This window comes from Excalfactoria chinensis, chromosome 1 (genome assembly GCF_039878825.1).
Source record: "Excalfactoria chinensis isolate bCotChi1 chromosome 1, bCotChi1.hap2, whole genome shotgun sequence".
Taxonomy (NCBI): domain Eukaryota; kingdom Metazoa; phylum Chordata; class Aves; order Galliformes; family Phasianidae; genus Excalfactoria; species Excalfactoria chinensis.
The window spans coordinates 76,281,046-76,300,942 of NC_092825.1; the positions used below are offsets into that span (position 1 = coordinate 76,281,046).

Consider the following 19,897-nt stretch of genomic DNA (forward strand, 5'->3'; position numbering starts at 1 on the left):
TAACAGGGTAGATATTTAGGGCTGGAACTAGTTAAGTACAAATTCAGAGCATGGAAAGCAGGACTAGGGGAGGAGAAACTATCCTGGAATAAAAGCACTGCGAATGCGTAGAGGAAGCTGCTTGACTAGTCAGTCTCAGGAGCAAGCGTATCTCTGCTCCTTGGGCTTTTCCTGGAGGGAAGAGAAGGTATTACACGTGCACATGTGTGGAAAGGTGAAGTTTAGGAAGGAAAACAAGGTAAATAAAGTTATTATTTGTCTGGTAAGACAAGGAAAGGCTGCTTCTTCATCATGCTGAGTTTGGGTTGGGAGGGAAGAGGAAGCAGAGCAGTGTTTATGGGAGCACAGAGACATTCTGTCCCTGGTAGCAGGAACTGGACAAGAGAGATCTCATTCTAAAAGGTTCAGAGAATGTCTACTGCTTTCACCACCCTCTACCAAACAACACCAAATGCCACAAGCTGTAATCCGAAGTTTGAGGATGTAAGAGACCTTCAGTTCAAGCAACCCTCAGAAAAGACCACCATGCAAATACTCAATCTTACTCTTGTGCACATTTTTTCTAAAAGCCACATTATTCCAATAGTTTACCCTATTATTGCAAGGATTAGAGCATTCAGAATTGAATCCCTAGGAATTCTCAATTCCTCTGTAATATCCTTTTGTCAACTTCAGTAGGCATGCCCAGAATCATCAGAGTAAATACTAATTGAACACAAGCCATGGTCCATACAGAGAGACCTACAAAGGTTCAAGCAAGTGGGCCCAGCTGAACCTCGAAAGGTTCAAAAAATCCAAGTGCAAGGTCTTGCATCTGGAGTACTGCATCCAGATGTGGAGTCCTCAGTACAAGAGAGACACAGAACTGTTGGAGCACATCCAGAGGAGGGCCACAGAAATGATCCAAGGGATGGAACACCTCTCCTGTGAGGACAGGCTGAGAGAGCTGGGGCTGTTCAGCCTGGAGAAGAGAAGGCTCTGGGGAAACCTGAGAGCAGCCTTTCAGCATCTAAAGGAGGGCTATAAGAAAGAAAAGGGTGGAGTCTTTAGCAGGGTCTGTGATGATAGGACAAAGGGAAATGCTTTCAACAGATTAGATTTAGACCAGAAGTATTTTACAATAACAGTAATGAAGAACTGGAATAGGTTGCCCACAGAAGTGGTGAATGTATCGTCCTGAGAGACATTTGGGCTAGATGGAGCTCTGAGCAACCTGATCTAGTTGCAGATGTCCTTTCTCATAGCAGCGGAGATGGACTAAGTGACCATTAAAGGTTCCTTTCAACTCAAACGATTCTATGATCCAAGGATATCCCACTGGCTCAAATTTTAGATGGGATTGGGGGCAGAGGGTTGAAGAAAGAAGCAAATCTGGAGCGAAAAAGTGACTTACCCAAAGCTGGTATTTCAGCTGCAGTACTCTCGGAAAAGCTCTGTTCTATTCACCACACCAGTAATACGTGCTGGCAGCACTTGCAGAAGGTTCTGAGCGTTTTTCTTCACTTCCTTTAACAAGCTATTCATCAAACATTTCAAAGCAAATATCAGGTAAACCAGAAAGAGTATTTGACACAAACAGAACAAAGCCTGGGTAAGTGCATGCATGACTGCATCTATTGAAGAACCAATAAACAACAGGTACCCACCACAAATATATCCATGGGCCAGGACATCTGACAAGCAGTGAGGTGCATTGATACAAGTTCAAAATTGGAGGAAAACCCAAGTACATGAAATACAAGGAGGCGGATTAACTATTACAGGAAAATAAAATTGACTGCAGAGTAGAAAACCAGCACAGTGGAAGATATACTTAGAGTTGCATGCTCAAGCTGGCAGGGCAGGTCTTCACAAAGGACAATTCAGGCATGCAGAAGAAATGAGTCCATTTCCTTCTTGTCACATCAAGCTAATCTGGTACATCCACCAAGCAAAACTGAGGTAAAGGAGTCCTACCAAACCAAAGTGCTGCTAAAAGCATTGTGAGGTGACAAAGTTTTACAGGAGATCATGGAAGAAGTAGTACTTGGAGAAACATCACCATAAGCTGAATGACTTCCTTTATCAGTAGTTCTTGCTTGCACAAAGCACCTATATACTTCATATGCTTGTCCCTCTGCTTATGTTAGGTAAACCCACGGATAGTTCCATTGTGACATTAGCAAAGATGTCATCTTGCACTCTCACAGCTAGAAGATAAATTAAGGATCATGAGTCTGGGCTATGCTCACACTGCAGGATGCAGCTTCTAGGAGCTACCTAAGGACATGCTTAAATAAAAGAAAAATAAACATTAGAACACCCCAGCACTGGAATCTGGTCTATGGCTCAATCCATAGCTGAGCTAAAATAAAGCTGAACTAGATTTTAAATGGTTTCTAAACTTGCATACTTCCAAGGAAACCCTTCTGCATGGATCCCCTGTGACAAGTCCTCATGACATTCCTCACTGCAGCTTTGCCAAGGCTCTGCACGGATTATACAGAGTACATAGAAATGAACAAAACTGCCCATTTATAGCTGTAGAACAGATTGCAGGATTGCCATAAGCTACCTCTTATCAAAATGAGATCAAACAGAAGGCTGATTTTTTTCTGGTGCACATTACATCCTCCATAACCAAAATGGAGGCAAATCTCAAAAGTAAGGGCAAGAATAAGTCACCTGTGAACCACTTGTTCAAATTTGATGTTGCACTATTTGCTGTTAGCAAGTTTGATAAATAAGTTGAGATTTCCTCTCTCCTCCCTGCCGCAAGGATTGTCCATTGAAAATGCTCTTAAGTTGCAGAGCAGGATTAGAGACTTATTCACCAAGACAGAGATAATTTGGTCACAAACGTTCATCCTGTCTCTTGTCCTGTGTAGAGACAAGATGCAAGATGACAATGCTGGAAAAGGCAGAGCTGAGTTCTTCATGGAATTATGATACTAGGAAATAAATTATCAATTCAATGGAAGTTTACTGTGGTTAACACCTCAGTTAAATATGAACCGAGTGCTTTGAAGGACTGAGTGTTTTGTCTGATAGCTGTTTAGTAGCTGGTAGGCAAAGCTTACTTCTGCCACCACAATTTACACTGGTACTGTCTCTCACTGCCAAGGTCACGTATCAACACACCTCTCCTTTCAAAAGATGGTACTTAAATTCCACCCCTCCCACTTGATGACGTTCAGAGATGTCTTCCCCTTGCAACTGTGAAAAATGATGGATAGCAAAAGCGTCACAACAAGGCAAAGGCCAGTCACTCTAGGCAAAAAACCAAAACAGCCATGTGAACCACAATCCTTCTCATAAGTAATTTGCAATCCCTTCCTGGTCTCACCCTGTTTTTTCCTTATCTTGACTCAACAAACTGCACAATACATCTGCTCAGTAGTCAAACAGGCTCTAGTTAGCGCAAGATATAGCCAGTTCCCATACAATGGGCAGGAGAGCAAAGCTGCATTTAATGGCAGCCCAACACAGTGTATCTGGGTACATCAGCATGATATGCCCTGCCCAAGGGCTGGTGTTAAAGTAAATAATCCCAACGGAAGCACTCCATAGATGACAACTGACCAACTCCTTCAGGCCATTGGCTCCCTGCTAGTTGAAGTAAATTTGACAGGGAACAACGAATTTGAAAGGCTATGGAAAGAGCTGAGTAGAGCACGTAACCAGACACCTCTGAAAACCAGGGTTTTCAATTGATTCCATGGTAAAACTGCAGCAAAAGTAAATACAGAACTAAAATCCTATGCATCTCAAGCAGCAGAAAGAAAGAGTAAAGTTTGCAAGAACTGAGAATAACAAGAACAAAATATAGCCCGTCTGATCACTTTAGATTGAAGAATACACAATGAAGGTGCCCTGAAGATTGACCAGGGAACCTGGCTGGATTGTCGTCCTTAGTTCCACTTCAAGTAAGAGTAAAATGTAACATAACAGAAGGCCTGGTATGTTATCTATCATGCAAGACCACTTGTTTCCTTTAGCATATATACTTTAAAACACTGACATATAACGAAGTGCTCTGGCATCTGCTCAAGTCACTAGATATCTAAAGAAGATGTTTAAATTCATGAGGAGTATGCAAATGTATGAAAGCTTTGTTAACCAGCACTTTAAAACAGAGCACTGCTCCCAGTTATTCAGATTCAGAGAATAAATATCACTGGATAGAGGAGGGAAATGTAGTTAGCCTATTTATCACCTCTCTTTCAGGTAATGAAAACAAATATTCTGCTATCTGCACAGCACTTTGAAGAAGAGGTCTAAACACCAGTCAGTGTATTTGAGCACTCCACCAATACAAGTGTTAGTAGCAACAACAACAGATACTTTGTTATGCTAAAGCCCCAAAGTGTTTCTAGTCTTTCAACATCAATCAGCACAACTGAAGCCCGTAGTAAATTGATTCTCACATTCCACTGCTGCCGGTTTTTGTTAGAAATGATTTGTGATAGATACAGTGGGATATATTGATTAGTACTGACAGTCCCAGTTTCCCAGGCGCTTTGTAGCACTGCCATTCCAAACTGACCTGCTTTCCACCTTGTCAATTTTCTTCTGCAGCATCCGTGATAAATATCTTTTCTATGCTGAGATAGCTTCAGTGCCCTCCAGAAAACAAAAGGGTCAGGCAAATAAAATCAGTACAATAAAATAGGTTTATAGTGTTCCAAAAGAGTTTGTTTTTATTGAGAGATTCTTGTGTCAGGGGAAGAAAAGGCACAAAATAAGTTACAAAGACGTTATATGAAGTACACGTGTCAGAGGCAGTATCAGAGCTGTTACTAGACACCTAAAAGAGAGCTTTCCTCTACAAAAAAATCTTAAAATATTATATTTATTTCAAATAATCAAAACCATTCAGGAATTAACTGAGAATAAAGACCACCAATATTAACCTTTGATTAAATTCAAACGGGCTTACCATCATCTCTCTCTATCTTGGAATAAGTACCTAACTCTACAGAATTATTATTATTTAAAAAAACAAACAAACTAATTTTATATTTTATAAATTAAAAACCCGATGTTTACCCTTAGTACCACCAGTGAAGCACAGTACATATGGGTAAGGCAGTATGCATAGGAAATACATTAAGAAAACAAAACAGATAAGTGCAATTACTCTGTATATTTCTACACTTGTTGCTGTGGTCCCTTGCTTAGAGTAAAGAACATCGTGAGAAGAGATGGACCCAACAACTGTTCACAGAAAGTATGGACATAACTCCATAAAAGGTCTATCATGGAAAAGCACATGATACTTTAAATGTGGCTCCTCAGATCAAGTATTCTGAACAGAGATTTTTCATCAGTACAACTTTGAATTAACGACAGCGCACTAATACAATTAAAGAAGTACTCTGACATTTATCAGTCTGTGCTTTAATGCTGGAAAGCTCAAGACAGTCAGTATTCAAGTCACCCCCCATATATATATGCATACTATCTATATACAACTTGATTGGCTGCTGCAAACAAGAATCAATTCCCTGTACCGCCTCTTTTCTGTTACTCAACTCTGAGCTGACCAGGACTTTACAAGATACAAGAGACTGTGGAAAGATTTGATTTCATGATGATGAAGGCTTAAGCAGAGAGAAGGAAGTTTACCCCTTTGGCTGCTCCTCTGGTCAAGTGGAAATCTAAGATCTGTCTTATGAAATCAGTGAGAATACAAACATGTAACCAGACACAGAACTTGGCTATAAATGTCTGCTTATATCCTCAGGAGTTTCATTTATTTGACCTAAGACAATAGTAACTCAGAAAGGGACTACAGTACCAAGTTGTGCTCGTAGTAACTGTCAGCCATGTAAGGACTCGATCTGAAAGAAAGCATTGTGGAGTCGTGTATTAGGCACACCTGTCAGGAGTTTTGGTACTGCAGGTCATCTAGGGTCCCACAGAGCCGGTTGTCCTGGATCTTGTCCTGATGGCTTTTGAACATTGCCAAGGACTTTACAGCCTCTCTGGTCAATCTGTGGCAGTAATAGGTTAGCCTGTCAGGAAAAAAAAAAAAAAAAAAAAAAGGAAAAAAAGAAAAGGAAAAAAAAAAGAAAAGTGTTTCCCTATGCTTAGGCAGATCCTCCTGTCTTTCAGTTTGGGCCCACTGTCTCTTTGGGACACTTAGGCACTGAGCCATTTTGTTCCAGTGCTGCAGACAGCCAGAGGAGGTTGTGGCACATCTGCATATTTAAAAGCAAATTTAAGAGAAAAAAGACAATACTTATAGAAGGAGGAAGGGGAAAAAAAAAAATAGAGAGAAAAGACTATGCCAGCACAGGATGAGAGAAGGGTGAAGCAGGGCAGAAGAAATGCCAAAAAAGAACTGCAGCCCAAACAAGGGCTGAGAGGATGAGACTTTGAAAGAGATGCAGCTCTAAGGGGCACTGAATCCAGTGAGGAAACCCACAGTAGAGCAGCTGAGTAAGAAACAAGGAGCAAGGAAAGAAAGCTAGCACGATGTGCTGATCCCAATCTCCTGAACTACTTGTTTCCTTGCTGAAGGAACTGAGAGTAATAGCCAGCCATGGGACAGGAGATCACCAAGGTGGCAATGGAAAAGTGTCCGGAGAGAAGCAGCAGTGTTTCCCCCAATTCTTTTTCTCCCCCTGAATACCAACAGCAATAAATAGAAGCTCTTCAATTGGCAATAAGTTAAATTCCCCAACTCACAACTTCATTCCAAACAAGTTATCCCCTCAATTGAGATTAGTACAAAATTAAAGGTTACTTGCCCTTAATAACAGTGTACACAAAAGAACCCACATTCTAAAGGTGCAATAATTCTGGTCCTCCAAAAGCATAAGCATTTTATGCTACTTTTAAAAAGCCTTTAAATAAAACTTTAAAAAGCACAGGTCTTCCTTCTGTTTAAATCATGGATTACTACATAAGTTAAAAAATGGAAATATTTTATATTATCTAAAACTCTATTAAATACAGAAGTGACAAAAAAGCTCAACATAAGGAGGTAGTTGCTTAAAAAATGGAAGTAAAATTAGATTCAAGAAGGAAAGTAGAGCAATAAATGTATCCATATGAAAAATATATGCCCGGTTTCTACAAGACCTTCATATTTTTAACAAGAACAGATGGGAAACTGGATTAAACTTTGGGGAGTGAGGCGAGTCTAGTACTGAAAAACAGTCATTTGGAGTCATACTTAACATCACAGCAACTGCAGTGAACTCTTCTACTACAAACCACTCAGCGGCTGTCAGTTCTACATTAGAAAGCTTTTAATCAGTTTGAAACAATGATTTTTTCCCCTCACAAGCTGCTATCAGAAATGTCTGTCTCCCAGGCAAGTTTCCATCAGTTCACAATATTTTGTTAGAATGTGGATGTAGCAGATACTTCTACTGGGACATCTTTAAGCATCGCAGATATGTTGGTTAGCATTAACTTGCATGTAAGATATCTTTACTCTTTAAGGCCTTTTGTAATTGAAGATGGGCAAGCAGTTGTTTAAATGCATTCCATTCTATGAGCTTACTATATAAGAGAGGATCCTGACACATCACGGCCTTACTTCATTCTGCATGTGCAGTGGAGAATGCAGATTATTTCTCTCTACCACACTTCTGATGGCATCCAGCTCCTGCAGCACAAACATTTAGGTACTTGCCCATCTGCTGGCAAAAAAAACCTGCCACGATAGAGCTGATTTGCACTGAATTTTGTAGTTGTAGTAGGGAGTTAAACTACAGAAATCGCTATTTAGCGATGCCTCAAACTGCACCTTTTAGACAAATCTGTGCAGTCTTTTACCAGATTTTATCAGTCTTTGAGAGTAAGCTTTGGCTTTTGCAACTCAGAAGCAAACAGGCTCTGCAGATTTCTCTGACAAGTCAGCCTCTTCTACAAATCTTTGTTCTTTCAGAAAACATAAAATATTTAAGTGAACTGAAGAGGGAAAGACAAGCAAATGAAGGTAACTTTCTGTCCCCTAAAGCTCTGGAGATGCTTCTAAGTACCAGTTTTGGCAGGTTGCATGGAGGAATTCCAAATGAGTGCAGCTAGAACTAGTCTTGGACCGTTGCTTTCCAGCAGAAGCGGTCTTTGGCACTTACATCATCCAGTTCTGTGATGTTACTTTACACACAATCCCATATAAATTTGATTGAGGAAATTAAAAAGCCTTTCATGATACAGGCACTTACAATAAATTAGAGCAGGAAAAAAAACCACTCTCCATCAGGCAACACAAGGTTTTTTTCCATGATGACAGGAGCTAGAAGTACCAAAATACAGCTAAGGCATTAAAAAGACATGGCATGGAAAATTCTAAGTTTGTTCACACTCCAATTCTACGCTCAGATGTCACATCAGTTTTCTCACACAGGTCTTTCCTTCACTTAATACATGTTGCAGCAAGATAGAAGCAATGAGACTCAAAATACACCTATAAATAACTGTCCTGTCTGGTAAACAACTGCATATAGACATTTCTGACACGGGCGTTCAGTATATCAGGCCAGACTGACTTCCACCATCAAATGACAGTACTGCTGTTCATGAGCTCTTCAGACATATTTACCACCACGCTCACAAACTGCATGCATAGATGCTTAGATTCAGCTATATGTCAGAGAGTGTGATTAGAGGATGCTCTAAGAGTGGGAAAGATAATCAGTACACCATCCTTCAGCTAAAACAAAATATTTCTATATTTCTAAAATAAAGCACAGTAACTTATCAAACAAAAAAAAATACATTTTCTTCACTCTCGGTTTTGATTTTTTACATCTATACCTACAATACAAAAGTGCATGAATGGAGAAGTTTGATTACAAGCTGAAGACTGATTAAAATTGAAGAACCACAAAAATCCAATTCAGGTTCTGCAAAGTAATTTCCTCACCTGAACTGTTACATCCTACTCTTCCTACTGAAAACCATATAGGCACGATGTCCTGTGGCATGACTGGTGTTGTCAGTAATAGATATTGACACACAAACTACGGACAAAGAATGGCTAACAGTTCCTGTCTGCCTCTCAGGGAAAGAAGGGAAAACAAGCAGCTAAAAAATATGCTGGATTTTGGCAGCATGCTAATAATGCCAGGCTTACCACTGTTTGCTTTCAAGTAAGCAGGCTGTATGTCTTTAGAAGTCATCAACAACAAAACCAAACCTGACACTTTTCCAACTATCCATAATTTAAAATGTGAATACAGAACTAAAAATATCTTTGAATAAATACACTCAAACATTCCAAGCTTTTACAAGTACCTTATTTAGACAAATTTTCAAGCTTGTATGAGGGCCAAATATAGACAGAAAGAATATCCAGTCGGGATTAAAAGCGCCCTGCTACAACAACTACGCAGCAGTCTGGAAGAAAAAGTTAAGGCGCAGTCTGAAGTTCCCTACTCTGCTCCCAGCCAAAGCTTGAAACAAACTCAGATCAAGTGGGAGTACTGCCTGCTTCAATCTGTAGCCTCTGGGCTTCCTGCTCCACCAAGAAGGGTAGTATCATTTTCTTCAGTAGTATAGTTCCAATGAACAAAGGTCAAGCAGCTAGCTATAACCTCCAGGTGCTGTTCAGTTTCACTTCCTTTCAGAGTAAATGAACTTCCCAGTTTAATTGGAATAAATTCAGACAACAGCTCTTCTCTTTTTTTAATCCCATTTTCTAAATCTACTATTCACAAAAAATGGCTAGCAAGGCTGACAGCTCCTTTCAGTCTCTACACAGAACTTTGTTAGTAACTTCAAGTATAAAAACCAACAAACAACTTGTGGAAACCAATGTTAATAAATAGTAAGCAAGTGGTTAGAGGATGAGTGCTGAATCTTCCTAAGGCCTTGCTTTTTAGTCACAACATTGCACTTGTTCATATTTCAAGATTTCGTATCCTTCTAACAAAACAAAGTGTAGTGTAAACTAAAGAATGAAGTTGTCTTCCTTAACAAGGTCAAGTAATCAAGTAAACACTGGCTTAGAGGATTTAAAGAGCATTACCTAACAAAGGAATTTGAAATAGATATTAGCAGCTTTGTGGCAATAATCCTACAAAACGTAACAGCAGCCCTTGGCTCCTCTTTTCACTTAAACATTAAATTTCTTCCACAAATAAAGATGCAGACAGTTCCGTAGAAATGAGCTAAATGCCCTAAAAACACGCTTCATGTTACACAATATGTGATAAAGACCTCACCTGTGTGCCACTCATGAAATTGCATCCTTAAACAGAGTTACTTAACTACACTGGCAGAGAAGTTGCTAAGCTTTAATATTTATGGACAAGTGAAGACAAAGTAAAAGTAGGCGAAGCTACAAAGAGAAGTTCTGAGATGCGGGAAACGTGGCAGATCTATGTGTAAGGCAGCCCAAGAGAATGTTTGGTGATAGCAGAGAAATAAATCAGCAACATCCTCTATACCTACAGATGTTATGGACTCTTCCCAGCCTTTCATCATCACAAATTTCTTGGATAGGTCATGAACTCATCAGCCGTACCCTGCAATTCTACAAAGGTGTCCACATGCTGAAGGAGAAACCTTGTGTTCATAGTTGCCTCTCCCCCACTCCATATGCAAAAGTCATTTCAACATACAATTTCATAAGTTTGTACCTCCTGGGGTAGCACACAAAATATTGTGTGACCACTTTCACTCCACAGAAATAAAAAAGTGCACATTTTCAAGTTCTTCAGTTTATGATGACTCAGAACCAACAACCCTGAACACAGGAATGTGTGCACTGATGCTCAGCACAAATAGTTGATAATTTCCTATGTTTCAGAAATGCATCATCCTTCACTTGCTATCATTCAGATGCAGTCTGCGCATTCTCTCCCATTCCTACCCACAAGTATTTGAATGGCTGTCTTGCATGAAAAAGTTCAGTGGTGCAATTAATCTTAACAGCATTTAAACTCCCTTCCTACTCAGGAAAGACACAGGCACTTGCCCAATTACATTCCCTGATAGGTGGTTTCCAGTACTCTCATCTCAGAGCTGGGCTGACTGGACAAGTAAGAAAAAAATTAAGAGAACAAGTCTGTGTTTCTTCTTTTCATTACTTGATCATATGGGTCTCTTCATCAGCATCATAAAACTCCTCATCTTCGCTTCCACTTCCTGTAGAATTGTCCTTGTCTCCAGACTAGAAAGAAAAATGAAGTAATTGGTTAACATCAAAGAAATCTCAAAATACATGAGCACAAAGCTCTACACCTCTATCAGAAGGCTGGTAGAAAAAAGACAAGCCAAATCACTATTAACGCTTTGATTTGTTTGTGCTCTTGAATCTTCAACATCTCTTGGAAAGAACTTACACTGGATGGACTTTCCTGGCTCTATCAGTATACTGGAGAAAATCCATGCAAGAGAGAAAATGGCTAGGATGGCTCTAACGTGGTAGTCTACTCAGCTTTCTTCATTTAAGCCCAAGGAACCTACCCTCTTGTGAGCAACTGGAGACAGACTTTCAGAACATAAAGATCATTTCATCAGGTAAAAGTTTCTGCATTCTGAATTATTACTACTCCATGTGTAGTATGAGCATTTTTCTATATAAGTTAAATTAAAAAAGATCCCTCTCTGATACTAAACAAAAGTGTTGTGGAAAAAGAAGAACATTACAGGTTTGTATGTGAAGAAAATAAACTCTCTGACACAGGCATATTTACTCCATCTGGAGTCCTTTCAATAGCATAATTCATATTACATACCCAAACTAAAATCAACCATTATAATTAATTGATACTTATTTTTCCAGTGTGGCATTTTTCCACTGAACTAGTATGGACTACCCAAGTCATGATTAGTGCATTGCTAGCATATTCCATCTAGTTTAAATGAGCATTTCAGATTTTTTCCAGTATTCTTACATCTATTCTAAGACTTCTGCCTGACAAATCGTATGCAAAGCAGGGCGAGAAAGAAGGTGAAAAACAGAAATGGAAATCATAGTTCTGACTGACAGAACCACACAAGCAAAATCTGTAGCTTTAGATCTGTCTTCAGTGGAGTTTTGCTACGGCGGTGTGTGTAACTGCAAAAGAATTTCAAACAGTTTGAGGACTAGAAGTTGTCAGAAAATATAAAGGGAATTATTTTATGCTTCTTTTTTATTTCTAAAATTATTTGAGGAAAATCAGACTATCGCTGGATGCCACCCAACTTGACTATCACATTTGTGTATGTTAACAGGGACAAAACCTCAACTCTGGGCATCTAGATTGCATCCCATCCTTGAAGTGGTACAAAAGGACAATGGATTCCACAGGGAAAATTCAGGGTATGCCAAATAAACTCTATAGCTTTCTTACAGCAGCTTCACAGACATCTCTGTGGCCTTGTCAAATAAGGTTAATGTTTAGCAGCTTTTCATTTTATTGGCACTTTCTTTGTATAAAATTATATATATAAATGATGATAAATGATCTTGTTCAGGCCGGGATTTGTAGAAGGCCTGAAGAAATGCATGGACAGAAAACTTAAACTTGAGAAGACTGTTAGATGAACGTGAATCCAGTGCATGCATATTTATAAATCACCCCCAAATGGTGATACTGACCTTATTAGGCTGCAAGGGCAAAAATGATGATTTTCCCCTCCTCTGAATTATAGCAACTATACTGCTTGTTAGAATCACTTTCTGTTAGTAAGCCATCTAAATACATCAATGATGAGGTAATTACCAAAATAACGGCTGGTACAAATTTGACATGAACACATACAATAGACTTGTTTTGCCAGCAAGAATTTTCCTTAACATCTAAGACTTCTCAGAAACTTCAGTGGCCAGCCGTGTATGAAGCATACCACAGCAATCCATCTTAGAGATTAGACAGACACAGACATCACCAAGTCCTTTATCCCCCCCAAAAAAAAGACTGTAAACTTTTGTCCCTAAATGGATATATTAATCCAGTCATGTTTCAGCCTGCATTTCCATGGAACAATTCAGATGGGATGGTAAGGTTACTGAACTATCTTCTGCATCTCCTTAGGACCTATTCTCCACAGGCCAAAAATCACTATCCTAGAGAATTTAGGGTGGGTTATGCAAGCTGAAAGTTGAAATGCAAGGGAAAACAATTAATAACAAAATACCTGTGAACCATCTAGGGTTTGCAATGACATGGCTTCATCCCCCAGTCTCCAGTATGAGCATATCTGTAGGTCTGAAATAGTTTCTAGCAGAGGGCTGTTCAAGGTTTCAGGCAACAATAAACTTAAGAGCCCAGACAATAAACCAGCTGCTCCAAATACAATATAAGGCAGAGACCACTGCACAGATTTCTAGAAACGAGAACAGAGAGAGTGGTTGGTACAAAGTAGATTGGTTCCATTTAGTGCATGCTGCACACTCAGTTAACCTTTACAATCATTCCATGTGGCAATTTTCAGGAATATAACAAACTCATACCTTTGAAACTTTTAATCTCATACTCCCCTTACAAAATCTGAATGTTAGCCATCAATGTGCCCTTACTGCAATAAAACAAAAAACAAGGGCTAATGGTATCCTGGATTGTGAAAGGTGAACCACACCCTCTACTCAGCACTGGTGAGGCAATGCCTGGAGTTCTGTATCCAGTTCTGGGCTGTCCAGTACAAGAGACATGGACATACTAGGGAGAATCCAACAAAGAGACACAAAGGTGATAATGGGACTGGATCATCTCACATATAAGAGAAGGAAAGGCTGAGACAGCTGGATCCGTTCAGGTTAGAAAAGGCACAGGAGGATCTTGTCAACACATCAGGGCTACTCCAAAAGTAATACCTCCTATTTTATTATGTTGGCCCATAATATAAGAAGTGGATGCTGATGGTGTGGCAATAGAAGTTGAACCTTCCTGCCAGTATTCTGTTACATTTTGTTGCCACGTGGCAACTGGCAGCAGAGGGGCAGTCTGACAAAGTGTCAGATGAAGAAAAAGAGCGTCACTGAATTCTACCATGTAGAAAAAAAAGGCAGCCATTGACATTCACCAACACTTGATGAACATTTATGGAGATCAAGCAGTAGATGCGAGCACAATGAGGCAGTGGGTGTTGCATTTCAGCAGTGGCAACAGCGACGTTAAAGACAAACCACGTTGCAGATGGTCATATACAGCTGTCACACCACAAAAATGAAGAGCATCTCAATTGGCTCATCTGCATGAAATTTGCAGATTACAACCAGAGATCAGCATACACCGCTGAGTATCGTTGCACTGGAAACAATGGCAGCAACAATGGAATACTGCAAAGTTTGTGTCTGGTTGGTCCCATGAATGCTCATGCAAGAACAGAATGAATACCAGATGTAAGCTTGTCAGGACCTACTGAACAAATATGAGGCTGAAAGTGATGGCTTCCTGGATTGTATTGTAACTGGTAACAAGATGTGGTCTATGAGTCAGAATCAAAATGGGAATCCATGGAGTAGCAACGTGTGAATTTCCCCGTTAAGGAAAAAGTTCAAGACACAGCCCTCCGCAAGTAAAATGATATGCACTGTCTTTCAGAATAAGAAAGGGATGATTCTCCAGGATCTCCTGGAACCTAGATAAAACTCTGACTGCTACATTGCAATGCTGACTAAATTGAAGGCTTAGACTTCCAAGGTCGGGGCAGAGAAGACAGTCTTTCTCTTGCAACACAATAAAACCAGGCCACATAACAGTTTGATGATCACAGAACACATTGCCAGTCTTGGCTGTACTGTCCTACCATGCCCACCGTATAGTCCAGATTTGGCACCTTCTCACTCCACCTATTTGGGCCAATGAAAGATGGGCAACATTTTCCTATCACTGACACAGCAGCTGTGAAATAGTGGGTCACCTTCTGCTGGTGCAGATTTTTCACAAACACAGCATGCAGACTCTTGTTCATTGCTGGCAAAAATGCACAGCAAATGGTGGTGACTATGGTGAAAACCAGTAAAATCTCTAACCTTGAAGATAATCCAAAGCTGCCCAGACACTATCATAGGCAAGCAGCTCTTGGTGACTCTGATTCTGCCAAGGGCTAGGAGGTGGAAAAGATAGACCAGATGGCTTCTAGAGATCCCTTCCAACCTTAACTTAACCTCTATGCTTTAATTTTAAAATAACCACTGTTATTCTTTCTTAGCAGTACTGTCAATTGTGTCTGTTGTGATTTAACCCCAGTAAGGAGCTAAGTACCACAGCTGTTTGCTCACTCTTCCCAGGTGGAATGGGGAGAGAATCAGAATAGTAAAATCATGAGAACACACATTTAGCCATTTCCAGGAAAGCAGAGGTTAACACATGCAGTGGTTTCTTGGGAATACACACACCAAATGGTCCTCCACCTTCCTCCTCCTTTACTTCAGCTTTTATTGCTGAGCACCATGTTATACAGTATTGGATATCCCTCTGGTCCATTTGGGCCAGCTGTCCTGGATCTTTCCCCTCCCAGTTCTTTGTGCACCCCAAGTCCTGTTGCTAGCAGGGCAGCACGAAAAGCTGAAAGTCTTTGACTATATAAGCAGTGCTCTGTAGCAACTAAAACATTAGTATTAACACCACCATTTTCATCTAGAATCCAAAATACAGAGTCACAGAAACCTGTATGAATAAAATTACCTCTAATGCAGACATAACCATGACAGCTTCTTTCAGAATGGACCTTAAAACAAATGCTAGTGAACTTGTACTCAGTTCTTGTCCATAATATGTTCTTTTTAATAAAATCTTACGTCGCTTTAGTAGACAGATATATCACACAAAGACATGCTAGCTGGAAGAAATCTCTCTATGTCATCTAGCCCAACCACCAACTCAAAGCAGGGCTACAGCCAACACTAGACCATGTCAACCATAGCATTGTGTAGCCATTGAAAAAGTCCAAGGATGGAGATTTCTTCCCTCTGAGAGGGCCATTCCAAGGCTATGTTAAGCTTCTCAGACAAAATAAAACAAAAACAAACAAAAAAAAGGTTTCCTATACTTATTTGTAACCCTCAAATAATAACTTGTGGCCACTAACATTTGCTGAACTACATAACTGGAAGTTTGTCTCAGGCCAAATAAACACAACTCCTCCAGCTTTCACCTGAAACTATATGTTCTAGGCCCCTCATCATCCCTGTTGCCTTGTTCTGGACCCTCTCCAGATTTTTGCCACATCCTTCTAGAACTGAGAGACCACAAACTTGATCTGCAGATCATGCACTGACATGGGCATGATATAGCTCCGTGTGACATTTGCCTGTTCTCAATGAGGACACTGCTAGCTGTCATTTGACTTGTCATACAATTGCATCCCTCGGGTCTCTTCCAACAAAGCTGCTACTCAGTTGATCAGCCTATACAAGCCCTGTGATTAATCCCAACCAGAAAGAGAACTTTACACTTCTTGCTGGCCTTCATGGGATTCTTGTTGGTCCAAAAGGTCCCCCTGGAATCAAGCTCATCATTTGTTGTGTTAAATACTCTTTTGCCTTTCCCACAAACATGATAAGGATGGTCTGTGCATCATTCAAATCCATCCAATATTCCTTCACACAGAAATGCTGTGGGACAGTGCCAAAACACTTTTTCCTCTTCTCCTCCCTTTCTTTATCTACATTATGTTCTGTGATGGAATGGCTGACTATCAAACTGGCTGAGAATTAACATTCCTTAGTAAATCCATGCTAACTGTTCCTGATTACCTTCTTGGCCTTCACATGCTTGGAAACAGACTCTGTAAGGTCATGCCCTTGATCTTCCCAGGGACTGAGTTTGAGCTGATCAGCGGGTAACTGCCTGGATCCACTTTCTGATCTATCTTAAAGACATACACAGTATTAGCATTTTTCCCCCCAGTTATCAGTGACCTCCATCCACTACAATGAGATTTCAGATAGACACTTGCCTCACTAGCATAGCCAGCTCTTTCACCACCACTTGGGAAATCCTATCCCATGTACTGGAAAGCTTTCAGTTTCTTTCAGGGTTCATGAAGCTACTGCTCCTCCACTGCTGCCTGACCCTCTGCTTCCTAAACTGTGCTGATATGCATGAAGGCTTGGGGTCAGGCTTTGCCTGTGAAGACTAAAGCAAGTGTTAAGTATTTCATCTTATTCCATCTCATCCACAAATAGGCTATCTATTCCATTCAACAAGGAGCTGAACACTATCTACGTGTCCTTAGACTGAATCTGTATTTACGCTCCTTGCTAGTTTCTAGTTTCAACTAGCTTTGGCCTTCCTGCCATCACCCCCAACAGCCTAAGTGATGTTGACAGATTACCTTTAATGTCTGTCCTTCTTTACATGTCTTATTAAAAGTAGAACTACACTTCGTACAGCTGTGTGCAAAAACATGAGTCATCTTCAACAAAGCTCAAAAATGTATACGTGTACTTTCAGATGAATACTGGAGAATGCTTATTTAAAAAAACAAAAAACAAAAACAGGAGTATAGCATGGTCTCAAAAACTCATTTTCCATTGTGAAAAAGCAATTCTAAATTGAAAAAAAAAAAACAAACAACAAAAAAACCCAAAGAAAATTAAAAAAAAAAAAAATAGAATAGGCTATGATTAAATACAAGGGAACATTTCATCTCTTAGCTCAGCAATTAACTTTTCCCCATTACAACCCTTTGTATAATATTCCCAGAAAAAAGGCTACATTCAAATAATTCAAGAAATTCCAATGAAAGCCTTAATTTTCCCCACAAATCAATGCTCATTTGTTCTTTAAACAGAGCTATTTTGACTTTCATTGGACCCATTCAAAACATGGTAATTCAATATTTGTGTCTTTCAGTGCCAAATGTCCACTATATACAACATAATGGATGCCCCCACTGTTACATAAAAGCAGCCTATTAAATCTGCCTGGGAGATCTGTACCAACTTTGACTTTCCCCGTTGTTGCCCTGAAGATGCTCTCACCTACCTTATGTTTTATTCTACAGAACAAAAAGTCCAGTGTGCTTCTACCCACCTTCTGCATGCCACAGTAAGATGGCAGAAGACACTGAGAAAAGTTATTCCAGATGAAATCCATGTCATGTGAAAGGAATACTCACTTGACTTCACCAAGCAGTTTGTATCAGTAAAGAACCCTGCACTCTATTTTACCTACTAACACACATGCCTATGAACATAATGGAAGATAATAGTACCATCTTCATGCTTGTTTCTTGAGAATTTCTCTTTGCCTTGACAGGCTGCTGTCAAATTTGTGCTCAGAAGCTTAAAGGTAACTAACGGGTCTACACAACAGCATCTGCATTCATTGAAATATAAACCATTTACTGACAATTATAATACATAGGTTCAGTGAAGTGCAGCAACAGTTACATGAATTTCTTCTCAAAAATATGAGTTCCTGAGAAGGGCACTGAGTTCTTACGCTTTATCGTCTCGATGCAGTAAATCTTTTAAATACATTTTTAGTTATTGCTGGCTTATGATTTAAATTTGGGAGCATCAATTTGTTCTTTTCAAATCACAATATTGCTGAAATTCAAGGGTTAAATTCCAAAATCCTAAAGTATCTTCTGAGCTAAACACTGGGATTTTTCTGCCTAATTACAGACTATATCCTAATGCCTTTAGCCTATCATAATGCTGTCAAGACACCTAGTTTTCAGATTATTTTATATACAAGTTTGCACAAATATTCCCACTTCTGCAAGCTTCTGAATCATCAGAACTGCAGAACAAAAATGTACTTAATATAGTGAGTTTAGACAAACCAATGAAGGGACAAAAGGAGCAATGATTCCACCAACACGGGAAAACATGGAGCAGGCACCCATTCCAACATTCCTAAGAAGAAACCAAAAAATCATTAATTAGTCACATTTGCACAGGAAAAACTAGGATTTTAAAGTGCAAGAAGCTGCAAGTGCAGGAAAAGGTTTTTAACAGAGCAACAAAAAAATCTCACTCATGATTCTGGCCATATCAACTGGCAACAAAAAGTGAAATCTAAACAAAAACACCTGAAAAAAGGAATTAAATTATATCCTTTGTACTCTGAGAAAAGCACAAATCCACTGCACATTCAGAATTCTAACATATGTGTACATTTAACACAACAACAACCAAAAAGAAAAGTGTGATTTCAGTCATTGCATCTCATCTCTTCCTGAAACTTTGGCTGAATTCCTGTATGTATCCATATCAGCAGATTCACCCACACAGGAGAACAACTGTACAGGATAGTTTCAATGATGTCTAGCCATTAACAGTGATAACTGGCCAACAAACACATCTATTAAAAATTGCACCTGTATTATAGATGCCTTTATCTACTCAGTTACCACAAGCACAGGACACTTCTACCTTTGAAGCACCAAATTACTTTCACAAAGCTTACTGACTGGTTGCATCCTTAACATAGCTGGTTAAGGAAGCACAAGTATCAACAGAGTTGTCTGGTTTATAAAGCACAGACATTGTTAATGAAAACATCAGCAATACTACTGCTATCCTTATTAGTGGAGAGAGGGTTGTGAGAACACTAAGCATCCAAAAGGACTGTTTTACTATAAGGGAGAATACAGTTACTCCAAAGAGAACACTGCACATTTGAGGGAGATGGAGGTGAGGATAAGAGAAAAGAAGAAAGTTTAATACATACAAGACCACACAGATAATCATTGTATGTTAAGTGAAAATGTATCTCAAATGAAATGTAATAATTAATAGAAAAAGTAAGAGAATTAAAAGGTGATCAGGGAGAAGAACCAGGAAAATGAAGATCTTAAAATTAACTTGCATTACCTGATCACTGTGGGATAAAGCTCTGATGTGTAGATGTAGACAATGTTAAATGCAGCACTGATTGTCAGTTTTCCCAGCAAAGAAAGTGAGCGACTGTTCACCACTGCAAAAACTCCAGTATCTGATAGAGAAAATGTGTCACTTAGGCTCTTCTGGCATCAGCCTTTCACTTGAAGAGATACCTACAAGTTGCAT

At 39.6% G+C, this 19,897-nt stretch overlaps 1 protein-coding gene across 3 annotated transcripts in view; it reads right to left on the minus strand.

Moving 5' to 3' along the window:
• Positions 1-19,897, minus strand: part of SLC22A15 (solute carrier family 22 member 15) — a 49,380-nt gene that overhangs the window by 4,842 nt on the left and 24,641 nt on the right. Inside the window, exons 9-13 of one of the 3 annotated variants that reach the window (XM_072335742.1) lie at positions 19,703-19,823; positions 18,670-18,742; positions 13,069-13,257; positions 11,031-11,113; positions 4,656-5,996 (exon numbers count right to left, since the gene is read on the minus strand). In XM_072335742.1, coding sequence (XP_072191843.1) covers positions 5,864-5,996; positions 11,031-11,113; positions 13,069-13,257; positions 18,670-18,742; positions 19,703-19,823 — 599 coding nt within the window. In that variant the 3' untranslated portion in view covers positions 4,656-5,863. Of the gene's footprint in view, positions 1-4,655; positions 11,114-13,068; positions 13,258-18,669; positions 18,743-19,702; positions 19,824-19,897 lie in introns of those variants that run through there. The other 2 variants (XM_072335752.1, XM_072335760.1) reach the window with 2 other exon arrangements.